The sequence below is a fragment of the Lontra canadensis genome, unplaced genomic scaffold, assembly GCF_010015895.1.
Source record: "Lontra canadensis isolate GAN:19392208 unplaced genomic scaffold, GSC_riverotter_1.0 scaffold21, whole genome shotgun sequence".
Classification (NCBI taxonomy): Eukaryota; Metazoa; Chordata; class Mammalia; order Carnivora; family Mustelidae; genus Lontra; species Lontra canadensis.
Genome location: NW_022631015.1, coordinates 23344383 through 23368139, shown reverse-complemented (window position 1 = coordinate 23368139; position 23757 = coordinate 23344383). Strand labels below are relative to the sequence as shown.

Sequence of the window (23757 nt, the reverse complement as noted above, 5' to 3'; positions counted from 1 at the left end):
ATCACACCATATTTATAGTCCCCAAGTACTGGCAACATACATACAGCAACAATCTCAGTTGGTCAAATGGGGAAGAAGTAGGGGAATCATCAGGGGCACTAGAAGCCAGGTTCTCAGTGTGGTAGAGCATTCCAGAAGAGTACAGCTCTGAGATGACCCACATGTGTGGTAGTTCAACAACGATGACAATAAACCATGTGCCAACCACTTGCTGGGTGCCAGACATGAGCAGTCTATGGAACTCTTCTCATCCTTGATGCCAGTGCAGCGGCGGTTGTGGGGCTTATTATTAATAATAATAGTTAAGAAACCGAAATACACAAATTTGCTCCTGGTGGCATTTGGCACATCGCGTGAATCATGAGCCTGGATTTGAACTTGGCAATGCCTAGCTCCAAAGCCAGCACTCTTAAACTGGCACCCAGCAAGCACTCTAGATCCTTGTAATGGACAGTTCCACACCTTAAGTGCGGTGCACCTATTGTGGTGAGCCAAGAGGGAATAGTGACTCCCTATATCCGACCCTGATGGAATGGCCTGGCTTTGGTTTGCTTGTTGCCCACTGCTTATATGTTTCAAAAGAGTCTCTTTCTCTTGGCTGATACCTGCATATTACCCTGACAGGTGAAAAACGTCAGGGGGAAAGAACACAATGGCAGAGTGGAGTGCCACAGTGGGGAAGAGGAAGTGCTCCCAAGATAAGCAAGTGGATGAGCAGCCCGTTCGCAAGAAAGGTAAACACAGCTGTGACCACTTGGTTTTAGGATTCTGTGGTGGGTTCTTTATGGGCAGTGTCATAATACAAATTATACCACCTTGTAAGTCATTTAATTCTTGTTTAAAATCAGATAATATTAATGCATATTTTTCAAATATATGAAGGAAATAAATACCACTGTACTAAAAAAACAAGCCTTTTGGGCAACCCCCTCAGATCCCCTCCCTCCTCGGGAGCTTTGTACTATCACTTTGCTATTACTCAATAAACCTTTGCTATTACTCAAAAAAATAAATTAAATAAATAAATAAATAAATAAATAAATAAAATAAAAAACAAGTCTTTTATTTTTGATGATTATCTTCTAATCTTGGTCTATATGCATTTACTTTTTTTTGATAATTGCTACCAAATTTGTATACGCCTAACACTATATATTCTGCTTGTCATTGCATAATAATATTGTAAATATAATTGCATTGCTTAATTAGGTAAAGTCAGAACATTGTAGTTTGACCACACACACCTTTCCATATTGCTTTATAATACTCAATCATTCTTCTTAAAGGATGCATATTATTATTCTAATATGTCCAATAGATAAAGCATTATTTACCTGAAAAATCTTGTGGTTGGATATTTAAGTTACAGAGTTTTGTTTTGCTACTAGCTATTTTACATATATGTTTTATACATACAGAAAATATCTGTATTATATATATATATATATATATATATAAGCATCCTTTAACATAACACATGTCTACAGTTAGAATTATTATTTCCTCAGTGTTTATTCCTAAGAAATTTAAAATTTTGAGGCAAAGGGCATAAATATTTCATTTCCATTGGCCAGTACAGAGACCTTAGTTTTTCATCTGAATAAAAGTGAAGCCACATAGAAGATTTTGAGTGGAAGAGGGGGTGATCTAATTTATGGTATGACTAGAACACTCCAATTGCTGTACTGAAGATTATTTGGAAGCAGGAAATCAAGTTAAAGGCTATTGCAGAAATCTAAGCAAAAGATCTTGGTAGCTAGAACCCACTGGAAGCAGCTCCAAACCAAAAGACAACAATGGCCCTGGTGAGAAGGGGTTTGAGTCTATACACATTTTCAGTGTAAAGACAACAGTATGTTCCAGGTAAATAGGATCTAACGTGGGAAACAAAGAAATCAAGGATAATTGCAAAGTATCCGCAAGGTTGGGATTTCTGTCCTCGGAGCTGAGAAACAACCTGGGTGAAACGAGCTGGGGAGGGGAACTCAGACATTCAGTTTAGAATCTGTTACATTTGATTTTTTTTGATTCGCTGATCAATTGATTTTTAGTGAAACAAAAGATGACACATCTCAAAATCAATGGCATCTCTAATTTGACAAAACACACTGCTACTGTGTTATATCTGTGTTATATCTAGACTTTATTTTGATTTACAATATAAGATATTGTTCCAACTCCATTTCTCCGTATAGTTAACCAGTTATCTCAGAATCACTTATTATATAATTTAGATCTCCTCCATCAATTGCCACAATGTCCTTTACTCACTGTATGATTTCTTTGCATGTTTTTCTATTGTTCCTTAGATTTTTCTGCTTATTGATGTCTGATTTTACTCTCATGAAAATTTCATTGTGGCATAATGCAAATATCTTTCAATGCTTGCCATCCCTTCTAAAAAAAAAAAACCTCTTGTATAGTCTATGAATATATATAACTCACCTTTATTATTTTTTGCCTACTGTATTCATTTTCTATTCCTGTATACATATTACCACAAACTTATTGGTCTAAAATGATGCACTTTTATTATGTTATATAATCTGTGGGTCAGAGTTTAAGACATGCCGTGGTTTAGTTGGTTGTTCTCTGCAATCTCTGCATCTCAAAAGGCTGCAATCAAGGAGTTGGCCAGGGTGCCTTCTCAACTGGAGGCTAGACTGGGGAAGGTCCCACTTCCAAGCTCATTCAGGTTGTTAGGAGAATTCATCTCCTTACAGCTATATAGCTGAAGGCCTTGGTTTGGGCCGAGTTTTGGCTAGAGGTTGCTCTCTTGTCCTAGGGGCAGTCCATAGTTCCTTACCATGTGGGCTTCACCAACTTTCTATTTACTTTATCAAGCCCATGAAAAAAGGATCGAGCTTCAGTTTGCTAAGATGGAGTCTTATATAACGTAATCACGAGAGGGCATCCCCTCACTTTCGCTGGCTGGAAGCAACTTCAGGTGGAGGGGATTACACAAATCCGTGAACACCATGAAGTGAGCAACACTTGGAATCACCTTAGGATCTATTTGTCACATTAAGTTAGAAAACAAGTCTTCTCGACTGTGATTATAGTACTGAATTCTTTGACATAAGATTCCAGTTTCAAAAGTCCATGACTTCATGGTACCAGGGCTCTCTTCCAGTGGTTAAGTATCATAACTCCAAGATATGTATTAATTTGCAAACACTCTCTCTCTCACAGACACACAAACTCATACATTCGCAGGTAATCCTTAAAAGGGCAACCCTTAAGAGCAATCCTTAAAAATATTTCACAGTCAGCATGACGCTGGCACCAACCTATTAGGTGGACATGGCCGGAACTATTAATTCAGAATGGACACAGGACAGAAACCATCCTTAAGGACACATATAATAGCAAGGAATACTTACTACCCAGCAAGCATCAGGCTTAGCCTTTTAAATATATCCTCTAGTTAGTCTTTCAGTAATCTAATAGGGCAGATGTTTGATGCCCTCATTTGTGAGCCATTAGCCTCTTGGTTCACTGGTACTACTTTTCAGTAGCCTTTGTCTTTAGGACTCCTGGGCAACTTGGAGAAATCAGAGACCCCAAGAACTCATGAATTAGTAGTTGATTTGATTGACATAGAGGTCACTACTTAGCCCTGAATCAGGAAGGAAAACCCTTATAAAAATATTATATTTGAGCTTCTCACTCATCAAAATTCTGCCCCACCTTCACTAAAAAGGCTTCTGCTACATTTAAAGAGAAAACAGCACGGCTTTTTCAGGAAGGCTCTTTTGTTACCTCAAGGTGACTCTTTCCTTGAAGTTATGAGGACTTTTTGAAGACACAGGGTGTCGACCTCCTATTCTACACCATATAGCCATATAAACCCCACAGATGGGTGCACTTGGTTTATAGCAAACGTATTCTCATGGTGTCATCTAGGACAAAAGAAAAGCCATCATATACTTGTGGTACAATGTTTAAGAGCATAGATACCTGACCTACACCATTAGTTGGTCTTTCTATACCTATGTGAAGCATAGGTACATCTGTAAAATGGGGATAGTAGCAGTAGCTTCCTCAAAGGATTGTGTAAGGATTAAGTGAATTGATCCTCAGTCATTATGTTACATGAGCTATCAGGACCATCTGACACACTTGCTGACTTCCTTCTTCCCGAAACCCTTTTCCCCTTGGCTTCCAGGACACCACACTCTCCTGGTTTTCTTCCAAACCCTCTGACCATTCCCTTTCAGTCTCCTTCACTGGTTGTACCCACTTATTTGGCCTCTGTAAATATCAGACAGGCCCAGAGTCAGTCATTGGTTCTCTTCCCTCTGTGTTTTCTTTTCCCAAATATCATGGCTTCAAGTATTATGTGTATGTTATGAGTGCCCAGTCTTATACCTCAGCCCGTATCTCTTCGAAACTCTAAAGTTGTATATCCAACAACATTCTTGACACCTTCCCTTAGGTCCCTAAAAGGGATCTCTGTGGGTCTAACAATAAGCTCTTGATCATCCCCACTCCCCCGAAAACTGCTCTTGCTACAGAACTTCCTTCCTCAGTGAAACAGGCTTCTAGTTCTTAGAACAAGAACCTCTCCAGTGCCCTTCCCCCACTGGTCTATAAAACTGAAACCTTGATTTAGTGTGACTCATGCTGGGGATTGATTTGGGATCTGATTACCTTTTTGCTCTTCTACTGCTACCACCCCCGTCCAACGTTCTTCACTTGTCTTCTGCATTATTGCAATAGCTTCTTCCCGGCAATAGCCATCTTTCCTAGAAATGCAAAACCAGATTTGAATGCTGTGCTCATTTCTTTGTCTACTTTTTTTTTTTGCTATGTTTTTTCATAGTTTGTGGTTGTGAATTTCCCTGAGAAAACATTTCTAGGGGTTTAATTTCAAATTTCATTTTATTTTTTTAGAGAGAGTGAGAGCACAGGAATGGGGTGGGAGAGGCAGAGGAAAAAGAGAATCTTTTTTACTTATTTACTTATTTGAGAGAAAGCAGGGGGAGGAGAGCAAGCAGAGGGAGAGGGAGAGAATCTCAAGCAGGTTCCCCACTGAGTGTGGAGCCTGACCTCACAACCCCAAGATCATGACCTTAGCCGAAATCAAGAGTGGGACCACTTAACTGACTGAGCCACACAGGCACCTCTTAATTTTAAACTTTAAATGAAAGCTTGTCCTCAACGCCTGAAGACATAAGGAATAATAAGAATCGTCATCTACACCAAGGAACAACTCCTTCAGAATTTAAAAAATTATGTTTTATATATATCTAATTTATAATGTAGTACACATAATACATATAACATAGTTTATTTAAATTACAGGATGTAAATATGTACATATACATAGTTTTATTTATATGTATATAAAATGTACACTTTACTATATATGTATTTACTTCTGAGGATTTTAATCAACAATAGAATATAATAACCCAGGAATGGGAGAGACAGAATTATAGGAAGGACAGATGCCTCAGAGCAAGTCAGTGTCTACACAGCTGTAGTATAAACACACCTTTGGGGGCACCTGGGTGGTTCAGTTGGTTAAGCATCTGCCTTCGGCTCAGGTCATGGTCCCAGAGTCCTGGGAATGAGTCCCACATCAGGCTCCCTACTCAGTGGGGAATCTTCTTCTCTGCCCCACCCCTGGCTCATGCTCAATTTCTCTCTCTCAAATTAAAAAAAAAATTTTTAAATAAAAATAAATAAAAACACCTTTGGTTCAACTCAGTGATTTCCTCCTTCTGTATTTTCCTTTCCTAAAGCCAGCAGAGTGCCATTTAAACCATCAAGGCATGGCTTGTGGTATTTTTCTGTATTACAACTTGTGAGAAACAAATGATGGCTTAATGAGAAAAGCCCTAACGTCACATTATAATTGTTCTAGGTCTAAGCTTATGCTCCACTCGCTGTGGGATAGCCTTTACCATGCACATGTGCAACTTCATAATGATGGCACAGTGTACTGTCCTAAACATCACCATGCTAGCCATGGTCAACAGCACGGACCGTCGGTTCCAGTTTAATGACTCCACCGAGGGGCTGCCTGGTGACTCATTTGGTGGCCCGAATAACGCCCCAGGCAGTCTCCCTGCAGGGGTAAGCAAAGCAAGATTGAAGCTGTGCGCTTGTTCTTGCTGCTCCTCTGTTTGAATGCTTATTTGGGGGGGGCTTCTATGTTAAAAAGTTGTATTGGGGGAAATAGTGATGTGAAAGCAAGTGAAAGATCTAACAGGGTTTTTCCAGTTATGATAGCACCTTCCTGCAAATAGCTCACCAGAGCGTTCTCTTGTCTCTTTAAGGTCCCTGTGTACAACTGGAGCCCTCAAATTCAGGGCATCATCTTTAGTTCTCTCAGCTATGGCCTGGTACCGATGCTGCTTCTCAGTGGATACCTGGCTGGAAGAATAGGAACAAAGAGAGTGGTTGGTGTTTCTTTGTTTGCAACCTCACTCTTCACTATGTTCGCCCCTCTGGCAGCCGAGCTGGGACTAGTTTCCTTCATTGCAACTCGAATTGCACAGAGCATAGGTCAGGTAACCAGATATTTGACAACTATGAGCTGGATGGGAGTTTCCACATGTCACCACACATCAAGAGCTCTAACTATGTTAATTTCAGGGATCGGTATTAGGGGGTCAGCACGCGCTGTGGGAGAAATGGGGTCCTCCACATGAACGAAGTCAACTCTGCTCCATCAGTTTATCAGGTAAAAACACAGAACTGGAATGAGTACATCACCATGCAACATCTGCACCCTGGGTTATTTAACAATTTTTCTATTGAATGTTTCTTTGTCTTCTCCTCAGTGTTGACCAGGTATTTATAAATTAGGGAGACGGATCCTTTGTGACAGGACTTTCATTTGTTTTTTCCCCAAATTGTCATTTGTAACATGACTTTGCTTATAATGATTTTTCCTATTCTGAAAGAAACATATTTTTGTGTAAATTGATCATTCTTTCCTTCTATGGCTTCTAGATAAAAGCATCCACCTGTGTTTTTTCTTGAACTTGAATGATTTTATTTTTTATAGCTAAATTTCTGATATATTGGAATCTATTTTAGAATTCTGTGTATAAAGTATGCATCCAACTTAATCTTCTTTGGAATTTCTCTTAGCTTACTGAGAACTGCTTTCTGATTGTGATTTGCTTAGGCAGTGTATCTGAAAGGAATATTCTGAAGAAAGAAGTCTACACAATATTGGGGAAGAATGAAAAATGGAAAGAATAGAGCTAACAAATATGAAATTGGTGAAGTAGGTGCTGGATAAGAAAAGAAGGGTAACTCTCCAGCTAACTAATGGATACCAAGAGAGCCAGGGACTCTTCAGCCCAGAAAACAAGCCCCCCCACCCCGGCCACATACAAACACACACAGCCTGACTGACTTCATACCCCCATAGAGCCCTTTATTACCTTGGAGGATTATTTTCAATCAGCAGAGCTTGTATTCAGTATTCACTGATAGGGGGATAGTCCACCAATTTGGACAAAGGAAATTCACATCAGTTATCACAACTGACTAATGGAGCTTCTAAGTTTTAAACCCCCACCCCCAAATCCTTGAACACTTGAAAGAAACCAAGAGCACAAAAGAGAAAGACCAAACTCAAAAACTGTAAGAATTAATCCAAATGAAGGAGAAATTAAAAGAAAATTTTACAGGATTAACAAATAACATGGGAGAGATCCCAGGAAATATGTATAATAACATTTATTTAAAAAGAAAAAAAAAACTGTCCAAATGGCTCATAACAAAAAGGCATTGGAGAGAATGTGGAGAAAAGAGAATCCTTGTGCCCTATTAATGGGAATGTAAATTGGTGCAGCAACTGTGGAAAACAGCATGGGGATTCCTGAAAAAACTAAAAATAAATGTCCCATACAACCCAGTTAGTCCCCTTCTGGATATTTACCTGAGGAAAATGAAAAACGGTCGTACAAAAGATATTTGCACTCATATCTTGCAGCAATCTTTACAACAGCAAAAGATAAGGAAGCAATCCATGCGTCCATCAATAGATGGATGGCTGGAGAAGATGTGGTATAGACATCATGGAATATTATTTAGTCATAAAAAAGAATGAAATCTTGCCATTTGCAGCAATATGGATCGACCCAGAGCTTTATTATGCTAAGTGATACAAGTCAGACAAAGACAATGACCATATGATTTCCCTTATATGTGGAATGTAAAAAACCAACCAAACAAACAAATAACAGTAACAACAGGAAAGACAGACAGACTCATAAGTAAAGGGAACAAACTAGTGGTTGCCCAAAGTGGGGGGTGGGGATCAGTCAAATAGATGTGAAGGGGATTAAGAGATACAAAATTCCAGTTATAAAATAATTAACCATGGGAATGGAAAGTACAACATAGGGAATAGAGTCAATAATATTACTATTGTATGGTGATAGAGGGTTACTACACTTACTGTGGTTATTTTGCAATGTGTGACATTGTCAAATCACTATATTGTACACCTGAAACTAACATACGTCAATTATACTTCAACTAAAAATGTGAGCAAATAACTTAGAAAATAGATTGCTGTAAAATAGTTGCTGATAAAATAATTGTTAGTATTTTTAACTGCAATGAATGGTCTCAATACATAAATGAAGGGAGATGAACATCAAATTAGCAAATTGGACAAGTATGTTGAAAGATTATCCCAGAATACAATACAAGAATCAGAAGATGGAAAGCATGAAGGAAAGGTTTAAAATTTTGGAAAGAAGACAGCTCCTTTCTCTCTCACTTCCTGTTACATAGGCATAGAGCTACTGGAATAGGACAACTGACTGTCTAGAAGTCTCAGGAATCCACAAGTCTGCAAGTTCCAGAGGCTTCCTTGGTTTTGGTATTAGGGGAATACCTTAGTGTCTCCAAACAGGTAGTCTTCACTGGCCTCTAGAAACCTTTTCTGGTTCAGAGAACACAAAGCCAAAGCCATCTGAGGGGCCAATGGGAAGCCATTGGAGGACCCGGCAGGTGGAGTGGGCTAAGCCTATAAGAACTCAATAGTTCTTTTTTTTTTTTTTTAAGATTTATTTATTTATTTATTTGACAGAGATCACAAGTAGGCAGAGAGAAAGGAGGAAGCAGGCTCCCCGCTGAGCAGAGAGCCCGATGCGGGACTCGATCCCAGTACCCTGGGATCATGACCTGAGTGGAAGGCAGAGGCTTTAACCCACTGAGCCACCCAGGTGCCCCAAGAACTCAATAGTTCTTATAGAAATGGCCATTTCTGGTGATTCTAGGGATTTCAGCAGGCTGCCCTGGTCAACAGGATGACTCAGCCTATGAGGCTGAAGGAAGACTTCCCAGAAAACACCCAAAAGTAGAAGGGCCCAGGTACTGCCAGGCTCTAGGACAGTACATACTCTATCTTCCTCTCCAGGGAGCCACAGAGGCACATCTATAAGCAAGAAACTTTCCAACCACTTACAGAAAAAAGACTAAGCAGATAAAACAGAACTGGCAGTGCATATCTGAGGTGACAGAAACACACACACATACACACACACACACACACACACACTTAGTCCGAAGACGATGCAACAACATACAGCAGTGAAAATGGGGGAAAAACAACAACACTGCAACTGCACACAGCAACATGGCTAAGTGTTAGAAACACAAATGCTGGATGAACAAAGCATGTCTATTGTGGTGGAAAATCACCTTGATTCAATTTTAGCCCCAAGTACACTACCTGGCAAGCTATCCCAGTGGTCACGGTACAGATGGGCTCACAGGCTAAATAGGGTGCTCTCTTGTCCAGTTAAACTCCTCTAAAACTCACAGTGAAATGGAAAATGGAAAAATGGGGTAAAATAACACACTTAAGATACATTTTGCAATGTCCTAAAGAGAACAGCCAGGATGCTATAACTTTAATAAAAAATCAGAAAAGACAAACATACCCTTGAGGTATACACATACACATACACATGGGGTACAAGTTGCATAAACAGGTGATAGATTTAAGCATTAATTTACAATACATATAAATCAAGTGCTAGCTATGAACCATGAGTGGAGATCGAATGGACTCGGCAAAAATACGACAGAGAACAAGGCATACTAAAATCTCTCAGGATGCAGATAGTAGGGCGCCTGGGTGGCTCAGTGGGTTAAAGCCTCTGCCTTCGGCTCAGGTCATAATCCCAGGGTCCTGGATCGAGCCCCGCATCATCCGGCTCTCTGCTCGGGGCGGGGAGCCTACTCACCACCCCCACCCCGTTTACCTCTCTGCCTACTTGTGATCTCTGTCAAATAAATTTTTTTTAAAAAGTTTCTATTAAAAAAAAAAAAGAAGATACAGATGGTATTTGAAGACCTCGGTTGAATGTGATCACCCAGAGAAGAGACCCAAGGAAATAGTCCCACGACCCTCCAATCTCTGGGCCCCAGACAGAGGAGGAGAGGTAGCAGGGACTAGGAAGCCTCCCATGGGCCCTTGGGCAACATTCAGTCTGAGGTGACGGGTCCATGGAACCATGTGCTGCTGGTCTAGAGAAAACGATGGTGGACTTAGCAAGCCAGAGGTCCTGAAAGGCCTTAACAAGGGTGGAAGGGCAGGGACTGCAAGCACAAAAGGAGCAGAAAACTGTGAAAGCACATGGAAGGAGTTCTGAAGAGGTGGAAAGTTTTGTTTGGTTTTGAGCTCTGGCTGTATGAAGGAAGATAAATTTGCATATGTGGATGGGTGAGAACAGAGAGCCAAGGAATTAAATGAGAGTACAGACGTGAGGGTGCCTCCTCTCTGAGCGGCCTGGGCCTGGGCCAGACTGGAGGAGACATGGTCCAGGGGTCCAGAGGGATCTGGTCTTGGATGGTTGTGGGAACTTGTCCCCTATTGTAACTGGACAGGCAGAGGGTTCAAGGGGAACGTGAAGATTCGGTGGACTTCATGGTAGAAAAGGTACTGAAATGTTGAAGATGTTCAGTGTTCTCAAGGAGATGAGGAAAAAAACAAAACAATATTTTTGGCCATTTAGTTTGGTATGACCTTTTTGTAAGATACTTTGACAGTATCCATCAAAATGAAAAATGCACAAGTGGTCAAGCAAGGCCACTGATGACAGCCTGTTGTACCAAAATAAATTATACTTATGTTCAGAAATAAAACCTTAGTTTCAAAAAAGTTGTAAAAAGGAAGTGTGCCCTACTATGTATGAGAATACTCTGTGAGGTCAGGGAAATTAAAACAATGCTACTGGCCCCTTTACAGACAAACTGAGCTTTCTGCCTGCATGGGGCACACATGCCTTTACAGAGAAGTAGGTGTGTGTGTCAGTATACATTAGAGATGTCTGCAGAGAAGAAAGGCATGCAACTCTACACCACATAATGGGGACTAGTTAACATTAGAGACCAGAATGGGAATGGGTTTGGGGGCACACAAGGGGAACTTTGGTCCTTTGTGGTAATTTACTCTTACAATAAGCATACGTCACACGACTTGTATAGGTAAAAATTAAAATAGCACAGAAGGAAGAAGCATACCTGTCATCGGTCATGTTATTAGGGAATTGTCAGAAAAATGGAGAACATGTGGAAGGATACATCTGAAGTTCATGAATTCCAACATGCCTACCTCATTATGGTTGGTGACGCTGGTAACATCCATCATTCTGCCGGTGTCTCTCTAATGGCGGTCCGGAGCCTGACAGCTTACTCTCTCTTTGCAGGAATGGTATTGGGAACCTTTGCCATCCTCCTGGGTGGCATGATCTGCCAAAACCTTGGGTGGCCTTTGCCTTCTATATCTTGGGTAAGCTACTATCTCCCCAGCCCCAGAGAGGTGGTTCGTGAGAGAGGAAAGACGTGCAGCCACTACTGGGTGTCATGTCTCCCAGGTGAGAGGCAAGCTTCCTGTGGAGAGAAAGCACTGAACACCAGCAGGGTGCAGACAGTGAGGCACAATGACCTGTGAGAGGTGAGGTCTCAGGCAGGGCGCAGGACAAGGGAACTCCGCAGAAACAGAATCAAGGAGACAAAGCTAAAAGCTTGGAGAGATGAGAGCGTGAGGCAGAAAAGAGGGAACGGGAAACCCGGTTCTCTGTAGGGTTCCTCCCCACCAACTTGATCCGCAGTGGAACACTCATCAGGACACGTGTGTGAAGACATCATCTGAGCCCAGAGAGGGGAAAAATCACTGGGAAAGATTAAAGAATAGCATCCAGGATTTACAGAGGATCAGAGATAGTGTCTCTGACCCCAGGACAGGCTGGAAACACTTCAGAGGCCGTTGGGCAGAACTCTCCCCATTGACTTCCTCGGTAATGCGGAATCCTTTGCTCCAGAGGAAGTGCTGTGGGGGTCCATCTGACAAATAAGGACACAAGACCTGAAAGATCGAACTGTTTCTATGTAATTTAACTGCATCCCAGACAAAAGCTCAAAAATATTCAGCACCCAACTACGTGTAATTCATAAGGTCTGCTTCTAATCATAGATCGCCAGGTATGGGGGGGAAAAATGGCAGGAAAATACAGTAACACAATCCAGAATAATAATAATAATAATAATAATAATGATAAATCAATGAAAACCAACCCAGAATGGACACAAATGTTAAGAATTAGCAGACAAGGGCATTAAAATAGACAGTTATTCTAACTCTGCTATAACCTAAGTCTATTTCTTTGGAAGTTAAGTGGAGACATGGAAAAAATCTTTTTTAAAAGACCCAAATCTAACTTCTGGAGGTGAAAACTATACTATATGGATGGAATTAAAGACAGATTAAGGTACCTAAAATTAGCAGTATAAATCATCCAGAATGGACCACCCTGAGAAATAAAGTAATAGTGAATGAGAACATCAGGACAGAACAGTGTGTCATTTTCTTAATGTTTCCTGTCCTTGAGGCCCACGGACCTTCTTAGGTCTGTGAGTTTGTAGTTTTTATTGACTCAAGCAACTTATCACCCATTATTTCTTCCAAGACTCCTTCTGTTCTCCCATACCACTCCTCTTCTCTGAGCATGAAAGACCTTGCCCCGTGTATTTCTTCATCTGGCTGTCCGTCTCTCTCCTCTATGATATCCTTTATAACAAACTGGTAAGCATAAGTAAATGTTTTCCTGACTCTTGTGAGCTGACTTTGTTCCAATTAATTATCAAAACCGAGATGGGGATTGTAGGAACCTCCACGTGTGTAGTCAAGTCAGAAATATGGATGACATGGGGAACCCTGCTTGTGACTGGCCTCTGAAGGGGGGGGCAGTCTTACAAGACTGAGCCCTCACCCTGTGGGGTCTGTACCAGAAGTTAGTGTCAAAACTGAGCCAAAGCTGGTGTCTACAGAGCACTGGAAAATTTCTTAAACGTGTTAAAAGAAAAAGTTTTCTTTTGGTAATATTAAAAAGGTTGAATTACCAAGTTTTCCGCCATTCCTAGGGTCTGTGATTTCCATTCACACAAATGAAGAAATGTATTTTTTTTAAGAGAGGTTTCTAGAAAGCTGTGCTATTCATGTGAGGGTTTTTTTGAGAAATGGAAAGGGGATATTATGACAAGGGCTTTTCCCAGGACTCGAATATCCTGACAGAAAAGAAATTCACAGAGAAAGCAGAACCAGGCTCAGTTCCCAAATTTACTCTCTGTTTGCAGGAGGCATCGGCTGTGTCTACTGCCTTCTTTGGTTTGTTCTGGTTTATGATGACCCCATCTCTCACCCATGGATAAACATCACAGAAAGAGAATATATCATATCGTCCTTGGCTGACCAGATGCACGTAAGGACTCCAAGCATCTCCAGAGAGCTGTGTCAGCCTCTGGATTTCTCGGGGAGCCTGAGGTGCAGATCTCACTGTTCTAACCAGTACATTTGTGTTCAGGTCAGCCCTTGTAAGCAGCCTCTTCCCATCAAGGCCATGCTCAGATCGCTACCACTTTGGTCCATATGTGTCTGCGGCTTCGGCCATCAATGGCTAATGATTACACTGATGGTCTACACACCCACTTACATCAACTCTGTGTTCAACATTAACGTGAGAGATGTGAGTGCCTTTCCTTCCATGCCTTTCTCCAGTATGCATGACCCACCATTTTGTCTTCACAAATCATTCCTTCCAGAAAAGTTTATCCTTTACCCCTACCACAAAATCATCTAGGATTTAACACTAATTCTGGTAGCTTTTCTAAGGATATGATAGAAGAGGCTACTGACTTTCTTCAGACCATGAGATCTCAGGATTGTCAGTATGATGACAAAAGCTGTGGGCTCATTGTCCCTGTTATGATGGTTTACTCGATTTTTTCCCCTTCAGAATGGGTTCCTGTCTGCCCTTCCCTTTCTCATCTCCTGGGTCACTGGTATACTAGGAGGCCAGCTGGCAGATTTCCTCTTGACCAAGAATTTTAGGCTCGTTACTGTGAGGAAAGCTGCCACATTTCTAGGTAAGAACAGGGTTTGAGCGTCAGATGATTCGCAAAGCATCCAACAGCCAAAGATGTATCTCATTGTTTAATTTGTTCCACATTCCCTAGGAAATTTCCCATCTTCAGCGCTCCTTGTGGTTCTGCCCTACATCACCCCCAGCTACATCATGACAATGACCCTCTTGAGCCTCTCGTGTGGACTGAGCTCCTTCTGTCACTCAGGGATCTATATCAATGTCTTAGATATTGCTCCGAGGTAGGAGGGTAATCTCCACTCTTATATTCACATAGTCTGAAAAAGATGTAGCCCAAAGCTTTCTGGGAGCCCCAAACTTTGAGAAATAATAAATCACAGGCAAGGACCACAGTTGATCCTGTGGCCATTTTTTGAGGTATGTGGGGAGAGGGGTATTTTTTGATTTGTCTCAGTGCCTCTCATTGAACATATGCAGTGCAAGTCCTTTTTGATGTACTTAGAAGAGCAGGGCTGAAGGACACTGTGAAGCACCTCTAGATCTAGCCTGGAACATTCCTGTCACCCACAGGCATTCCAGTTTTCTCACGGGAGCCACAAGGGGATTCATATACATAGCAGGATTCCTGACACCAACTGTCAATGGATTTCTCCTCGATCAGGTAGAGTTTTCTTGTCACAGATTCTTCAGATGCTCTGCCATCTAGATCTAGAGGTAGTGGCATAAAGATGCTATTCTCATTTTAGAAAACACAATAAATTGCGGGTCCCCTTTGTCATGAAGATCAACCTGGCAAAGAAAAATGTAGAACAATTTCCTTCAGTCTTTAAAACCAGAAACCACACAGCCATACAGGTGTCATGAGATGATGATTCCATGCATAGAGGCAACTTACCATGTCTTCTGCAACATTCTGGAATTTTCACTTGCACAACCATCCCCAAGCAAAGGGATAATTAAAACAGATGTGGTGGAGTGTGGGACACATGCAGACATCATTATAGGAATATCGTATGCAGGAATCTCATTTAATTATTGATTCTCACACCCACTATGAGGATGGTATATTATTACCTTCACTTCCTGATGATTAAGCTGAAAATCTGACAGAATAAGTCTTTCCACTAAGACGACATAGAATCAGAATTCTTTCTTTTTAGACCTGTCTAGACCCAGGCCTGCAATGTTGCCACCATGACATTGCAAAGCAAGAAAAAAACACTCAGCATGTTTGATGTTGTCATGATTTGCACAAAAGAGAAAACGTATGGCACTTCAGTAAACTGTGACAAATGCAGTTCTGTAAGCTAATCATAAAGGTCCCTAAATCCCATTTATGAAGACTATTCCAAATCCACTTTGAACATATTATTTCTATCCAACTACCAAGCTGCTTGCGGGGAATGAATTTCTGCATGGAAACCCACTAGCAAACTATTAATACAGCCTCACAGAGAAAAGGATGAAAGGGGGTAATATTTACTTGAGCTTTTGTGTCCTCAGGACCCTGAATTTGGGTGGAGAAATGTCTTCTTGTTGTTATTTACCATTAACCTATCAGGACTGATCACCTACCTTATATTTGGAGAAGCAGTTATCCAAGACTGGGCTAAAGAGAGGAAACTCACTCGTTTATGAAGGTAAAGGATAGTGATTTTGTCTGTGGATTTAATCACAGAAGCACTATTTAAATCTTTAATTTGATGTCAGTTTTCTTCCTTAGTTATTCTACCTTGCTACGATGGAAAGTTACTGGATACCTTCCTGCACAAATGAGAAGACTTTGGTGTTAAAAATACCAACAGAAAGAATTTCTTTTGTCTGGTTCTTTTAAATCTGAGATCAGTTCTTTATGTTATTAACCTTTCTTTCTGAGAAAAATGTAAGAAGAATGAAAATTCCAATAAAGTGACAGCCAAGTACGAAGTTATCGTCCTCACTGAATTACTAGTGGATTAGGAGGAACTGCTAGATCAGAGCCCACAGGCCAGACTCACAGTTTCTGGATCTCAAAACAGGAAACAATGTTTGGAAGCTCTTCGTCCAGGGGGGTAACCTCAGTAGGATGATGATTTTCCTATTTGTAAAAGCAAACGTTCATTCATATTTGTTGGACTAGACATTGGCCACATACCCCTCCCTTTGTATGATCCACTCTTCATCCCGTTTAGGCCCCAGGAGGCTGACCTGCACGGTTTCCATCCACACTGCCTTGTCCCCTGGATCCTGCTGGATTTTCAGTGGAGGCTGAAGAGTGAGGACAGGGGGTGTCTATCTCTAAAGTCCCTCCCTGTGGGATCGGCAGGTGGCTGATTCTTGCCCTGCAGTTCACAGCCGCTGGTCCATCCACACATTCTGGTGGCTTCTTTCCTCCCTGTCAGGACTTTCTTGGCCTGTACCACATTCCCAGTCCTGTGTAAGTTGTCTCTTTTAACGCTGTCTTCAAATGCACTACTGTGAGTCTGCTGTATTTTCCTTCTGGGCTCCAATGGCTTCGGTGGTTGAATCATCTATAAAGCTCCCAACGGGAGAAGGAGCAGTATTTTTGTAAAATGGGAATGTGTAGGGGTCAACCGGTCAGAGCATGTACGGGGATCCAGGGCTGTTTCCTTGGTTGCTTCCTGCAGTGATCTTCACCACGGAGACGGTAAAGCCATGAGGTTATTTCATGTTGAGGTGATGGGATAGGCATGGTTCTGAATGAAAAGGGCAAGTAAACAGAGGCCAAATCTGTGTACATTAAAAGACCATGGCTGAGGTCTTGCTCTCATCTAGAATCTAGGAACTTGGGACACGAAAGTAAACTGGGCACAGTCACTATTCTCCAGTCTAACGTACAGGACAGACAAAATGGCTCCCAGGCCACTGCCTTAGGCACAATAGCAGAGGGACATACAGACCCTTTGGGGGAACCATACAAGTGGTTCTGACCCCCAGTGGAAGAGCACAGTGAGGAATCTTCCTCCACAAGAAATTCCTGAGCTAAATGGGTTGTTTTATGGTAAGATTTCTCACACTGAAGCCCAACGCATGCAAAAGCATGGAGACAAGAAACAGGATGGATTCTGAAAGGAATGACCTGCCTCCACGGTCAGTGAGGAAAGAACAGAAGATGAGATTAGGAGGATGAGTGTGACCAGCACATGAAGGTCGTGTTTGCCACGTTAGGGAGCTTGAGGGAGACCCTACTAGCAATAGTGACATGGAGAGAAGAAGAGAGACATCCATAATGTTCAGGAGGTAAAGTTGAAAGGTCATGGTATTTGGTTAGATGGATGCCGAGGAATCTGGGTCTCTAATCTGACAGACTGCAAATAGAGTGTCTGAACAACTAAGCCAGAGAATGCAGGAAGAGGAGTCTTTTTTAGAGGGAAGACAATGAGTTGATGTGGGGCCATGTTGTGTTAGTGATAATAATGAGGTAATCAAGTGGGCATGTGTATTCATTTCCTGGGTTGGCCAAAAGTGCTACAAATTGGGTGGCTGAAAAGCAGTAATTTATTGTCTCACAGTTGCAGAAATCTGAATAGAGCAGTGGATTTTGTTCCTTCTCAGTGTTGAGGGAGAATCAGTTCTGTGCCTCTCTGCTAGGAGCCTCAGGAACTCCTTAGTTTGTAGAAGTCTTTCCCCCTTTGTCTTCGTATCATCTTCCCTCTGTACATGTCTCTGTCAAAATTTCCCCTACTTGTAAGGATGTCCCATATTAATGACAGGTTTTTTTGTTTCTTGGGGGTTTTTTGAGAGAGAGAGAGAGAGCATGCCGTACATGGAAGCTGGGGGAGGGGCAAGTGGAGAGAGAGAGACAATCTTAAGCAGGTTCCATGCTCAGCACAGAGTCTGACCCAGGGCTCCATTTCACGACCCTGAGATCATGACCTGAAATCAAGAGTCAGATGCTCAACTCACTGAGCCACCCAGACATCCTGCTAATGACAGGTTCTTAATGTCATTCTTGAGAGTCCTAAATGGATATGACCAACATGCTGAAGGCCCTGAGGGTCCAAGGCTGAGCCATGTGCTTCTGAGTCTTTGGTGTAGGTACTTAATAAATATCTGATGAATCTTAATATAGGTATATTATCATAAAGCAAAAACGTAATTCTATGTATTAGGAATCAAGATGTTTACTGTATGACAAAAATTCAGGAGCATAAAGTCAAAGAAGTTTTAAAAATCACTCTAACATTCAAATTGAATTGGAAATATCAATCAGAATTTGTAATTTTTTTTCTTAAAAAATAGTTCTTTTAAGTTCTTCCGCTGAAAGGGCCTAGAAGCAATGAGACCTAGGAGCAAAGAGTACCTTGATGTTTGGAGTGAGGTCTCTGGCTGTTATCTGCTACTTAAAGGAACCAGCACTCCATAAGAAAGCCCAGGTTCCAGAACAGGAAATATGCTAGAGAAGTCTGGAGTGAGTGTGTGTGTGTGTGTGTGTGTGTGTGTATTAGAAAACAAGGACGCTTTCCCAGATAACTAGGGTCAGGTCTTAATAGATAGAAACCAGCTGGAGTAGCCTCCTACTGGCCAAAGAAGGGACAATTTAAGCATCAAAAAACAGAGGCTCAACAGATTGAAACATATCAAGTAAAACCCATGAAGTCATAATTTTCCTTGGTCAACTTCACTAAGGCACTAAATTACTATAACTTCATAAAGTATCCTGGCTTTCTTACTTTTTTAAGATCATTTATTTATTTGAGAGAGAGAAAGAAAGTGCACACAAACAGTAGGGAGGGACAGAGGAGAAGCAGACTCCCTGCTGAGCAGGGAGCCAGACATGGGGCTCAATCCCAGGGCCCTGAGATCACGACCTGAGCAGAAGGCAGATGCTTAATTCACGAGCCACACAGGCGCCCCAGCTTTCCTGTTAAATTGTGTTTCAGGTTAACAAAATATTCAATTAGGCAAATATCCTGTTTTGCAGAAGGCTCCAGTTCCTACACGAAGAAGGCAGGACAGAATTAGGAAATCATTTTGTAACTTCTAGTAAAATAATGGCTCTACACAGCATTTACTAACAACCATCAATGTCCGCAGGCAAAGGCTGCTGAGAACTTCATTGGTGGATAAATCAAGCTGAGACTATCTGAACCCACCGAGCAATCTTATCTCACTAAAGACGAGCCAAGCTGCCAGCAGCTCATGAAGTATTCTTGTCCTTGGTCTAAGCAAGCCTCTCCACACACCAACAGCTTCCAGAACATAGGGAATAAAAAATTTATCAAATGACACTGAAAGGAAGCAATTAGCCAAATCAGACATGAGGGTCACTCTGCAAATGAGCCCGTTTTGTTACTACTGTTGTTTTTAAGTAACAGCCAATACAAAATGAAGGAAATGATGGTTATGAAGTTACAGAGAGGCGAGAGCCCTAACAGTTACGGACCACATGTGGATCTTGTTTGGGTCCTCATTTAAATAAACAAATGATTAAATAAATAAATACATGAAGTATTAAAGGATAACTCTAAAGCAATTAGAAACATATTCATAATGACTAGCTATTGATGATATCAAGAAATCATTGCTTATTAGATGGGCTGATGGCATGTTATGTTTTTTAAAGCACTAATGAGTTCTATACCCAGGCTGAACTTTTTGTGGAAAAAATAACATAATATTTGAGATTTATTTTAAAATACTACAGAAAACCACCACTGGAGGAAAAAAATATATATATGTATGTATAAATTTTATATATTGGTGATTGTTGAAGTTGGTTAATGGGCACATGGTTATATTAAACTGCTCTACGTTTCTTCTATGTTTGGAAGTTTCATATACAGTATTAAATTTAAAAACTTAATAAGAAACACAGAATCCAGACGTAGGATCCAGAAGTGATTTCAAAGCATATCACAGAGCAACATAAAGCTTTGGAGTCAGCATACAAGAAGATCATTCGCTCTGGGTAATCAGTGATGAGAACCCGAGACATGGACACCAGATGGGAATGCTGTTTATTTAAAATATGGACATTGAGCAGCTGCTGATCTGGGGCTCCCATCACTAAAAGGCTGGAGAATGCCAGAAATGGCCAGCCTTGTCATCAAGCTGTACAAACATGCAGGGATAGCCAGGACCTAGATTTCTGATGGAGAAAATATCCAACAGATTATATAAGACATCAGAGTCTTTGGGGCAAACAGGTTAAATGTTTTCAACATTTCTTTAGAGAAAATGACTGGGTCAATTAATAGAGTATCTGCTATGTGCCCAATATTTATTAGGCATTTTATAAGTATAATAACATATCTCTTAAAAAATGCTTAAGCATGTAAGAAACTATATGTCGTACAAAGTCCCTGATTGAAGGGCTTAGATGTTCCTATCTGATCCGTAGGTTCCCGTCAAAGAATTCCAAGGTAAAAGCGCTCCCAGGTATCACTATGGATAAGTGGCAGAACCAGGAGAATGTAGTCATTGCAGAAGCTATATGGGAAGTCACTTTCTTTGGAGGATATACCTTAATAAAATGTACATCTCTCTGAGTAGCTTGAGTGTCAGGTAGATGTGGCCTTTGCAAAAGAGAGAAAGGGGGAGGGGAGGGGAGGGAAGGGAAGTGAAGGGAAAGGAAGAAAAGAGAACAGGGGAAGAAAGGCAGGGCAGAGAAAAGGGAAAAGAAGGAAAAGGGATGGCAGGAAAGCAAAAAGCTAATAGGGTGTTTATCGGGCATTTAAAAAGCCATAGCCTTTCTGTCAGAAGAGTATTACATACCCAGAGCCATGCTCAAGAGAAAACATCTACCCTGGGAACACTTAGGCAACAGTCTGGTTCTCCTTCCTGGCAGGAGGAGATGAACGATGTCTGGCTATAGGGTCATGAACTTGATGGCTGATTTCCAGGAGGTTTCAATTTGCTGGAAGATTGTAAGACTCACACTTCTCATCTGAAGATTCAAGAAAAGGTAAAAATGAAGTTAAAAATTAACCCTTTTAACTTGGATATAATGAAGTCAAAGGATTGGGTGAAGGATTAATGGGGCTAAAAGTGGTAAATCCAGAAGTTCAGTACTTTTTAAAGTTCAAAGGCTTCGCAGGGGAAGAAGGAATCGCTTGTCTTTCCCGAATCAGGTCAGTCTTACTCTTATGGTGATACGAAATGAAATTACCAATTCCCCAGAGCAATAGGGGGACTTTTCCGTTAAAGACCTTATCAAGGGTGTTTAGCAAGCTCAGGAAATTTGGGGGGAAATATGTATTTCCACGGATTCTTTCCAAAGAAAAGTAAAAAGAACCTATCTCTAGGGATGAATGTGACACGGACAGTTGTGCGGACAGTCAAGGAAAGGGAAGCATGTGCCGTGTGCTGTATGGTGCTCGTGTATCTGTGAATGGTGTGAGGTGTCTGTGGTGTGCATGGCGGCTGGTATACATGAGTATGTTTGTGATGTGTGTATCTCATATATAAGTGTTGTGTTGAGATGTGTTTGTGTGTGGTTGTGTGTGTGTGTGCGGAGTGTATGTGTGTTTGGGTAGTATGTTTGTGGTGGACTGGTATGTGTGCTTGTGCACGTGTGTATTTGGAAATAAATAGCAGACCCAGAAGATGTTTCAGCATGCGATAATGGTGGTTGGCCAGTTGCTCACTCAAAATATTTTGCAAATCCAACCTTGGGAATTTATCCTTGAGCATCTGGTCATTCAAACTGATGCGGCTGAAACTCAAGGTGTAGACAAGCACATGACCAGTGGCTGTTAGCGTACAAACTGGTCTGTCCAGGAAGGAAGCTATGTGAGAATGACCTGCTGTCCTCGAGGAGGCAAAATTAGTAAGCAGATAGTTATTCTTTAGCCCTATTAAGATGTAAAAAATAATTTGTTTGATTTTACTTACTCCTCTTCCAACGTTCTTTTTGTACATTCAACTTTCTGACTGTGAGCGATCTCCTCTTGCCTGAAAAACATGTTTTAACATTCTTTGCAGGGCACACATCGACCGTAGGTGAATTCCTTTAGTTTTTGTTTGTTTCACTTTTGAGGAATATTTTCACTGCATGTAGAATTATGGGTTAGCAGGGTCTTTGTTCTTTTTTAATAGTTTTCGGGGGGTATCTATATTTTTAGTCAACTTAAAAAACATAAGAGTGCAATGTCAAAGGAAGCACATGGTTGAGTTAAATGGGTACCGGTGGGAGGAGAAAGCTTCCCTTTGATGCATGTTTTAAATCAGAAAGGAGGACTGGGTGGTTTCTGGTCAGTTCTTCCCTGCACCATGGTGACACCAATGTGTTTTACACTTGCAGTGGATACCAAACCCTTCAGTAAGAAGAGAAGAAACCAGAACCCCTTATATGAATGGATAACCAGTTCCCTCCCAGGAAAGGTACAAATTATTCTTTATCCCAGTGCATAGGCTTTCTTCTTCTTAAATATGACATCAAAGACACACCTGGGTGGTCAGTCAGGCCTCTGACTCTTGATTTCGGCTCAGGTCATGATCTCAGGGTCATGGGACTGAGCTCCATGTAGGATTCAGTGCTGGGCATGGAGTCTGCTTAGGATTCTCTCTTTCTGCCCCTCCATGTGCTTGAGAGCTCTCTCTCTCTTTAATAAAAGAGAAAGAGAGAGAGAGAGAGAGACATCATAGATTCTAGGTGAGAGGATTTTCCCATAAAAACATATAAAGGGTTAGAGTGCCTGGGTGGCTCAGTCAGTTGAGCATCTGACTCTTGATTTGGGCTCAGGTCATGATCTCAAGATCTTGGGATTGAGCCTGAGTCGGGCTCTGTCCTCAGCATGGAGTCTGCTTGAGATTCTCTTTCTCCTTCTCCCTCTGCCCTTCCTCCCACTTGTGCTCTCTAAAATAAATAAAACCTTAAAAATATACATATAAAGGGTCTTAGAAATGTTCAGGGAAGGATGTGAAAAAAATTAGTCCTACTCTAGTTTTCCATTAGAAAAAGCCCAAATACAAAGAATTCACTAAGTTATTTTGATTCTTATATATTTGTCAGCTGAATCACTTGGTGGAGAATATCAGAAAGAGGTGCACAATTTTTATTGCATCTCGAAGATAAAGAGACAGAAGCCCAGGTGCAAGCTGGGTAGGATGAATATTCTGAAGTCATTGCATCCTTGGACAGCAACACTTGCATATCCTGAAAACTTTTTTTAGCCACACTGTTTATCTTGAGCAGGGCAAGGGAAGGGCAATAAGAAATTACCACTATTGTCTCAGAGTTATGTGCATGTCCAGGGGAACACAATCTAAGGAGAGAGAGTGGGCAATGAATTATGTTCTTTTTCAATTTATGTAAAGATGAGTGGTCTATTAACTTCTAAGTTTCTTCTTGTATTTTTTTTTATATTTAGTGATTTGGATAGTTTTCTATTGTTCATTTAATCTATATTCAAACTTATATACAGATATACAAAACATTTAAACATAT

General features: G+C 41.1%; 3 protein-coding genes across 10 annotated transcripts in view; 2 read left to right on the top strand and 1 right to left on the bottom strand.

The window, feature by feature from the left end:
* LOC116870028 (histone H2B type 1-A) overlaps window positions 1–23757 on the bottom strand; it is a 384027-nt gene that overhangs the window by 267779 nt on the left and 92491 nt on the right. The window lies entirely within an intron of this gene.
* SLC17A3 (solute carrier family 17 member 3) lies at window positions 653–22653 on the top strand. The gene is made up of 14 exons (XM_032861770.1): window positions 653–734; window positions 5873–6084; window positions 6288–6521; window positions 6607–6694; window positions 11694–11760; window positions 13595–13745; window positions 13848–14009; window positions 14280–14409; window positions 14500–14647; window positions 14937–15027; window positions 15870–16006; window positions 16090–16285; window positions 21157–21273; window positions 22612–22653. Exons 1-11 carry the CDS (start codon window positions 653–655, stop codon window positions 16002–16004), a joined length of 1500 nt encoding a protein of 499 aa, XP_032717661.1. The 3' UTR covers window positions 16005–16006; window positions 16090–16285; window positions 21157–21273; window positions 22612–22653.
* The window catches only part of SLC17A1 (solute carrier family 17 member 1), a 37817-nt gene continuing 36711 nt past the window's right edge, over window positions 22652–23757 (top strand). For all 6 annotated transcript variants that reach the window (XM_032861688.1, XM_032861682.1, XM_032861686.1 and 3 more), the window contains exon 1: window positions 22652–22691. In XM_032861688.1, the coding sequence (XP_032717579.1) occupies window positions 22664–22691 (28 nt within the window). In that variant the 5' untranslated portion in view covers window positions 22652–22663. The remainder of the gene's footprint in view (window positions 22692–23757) is intronic.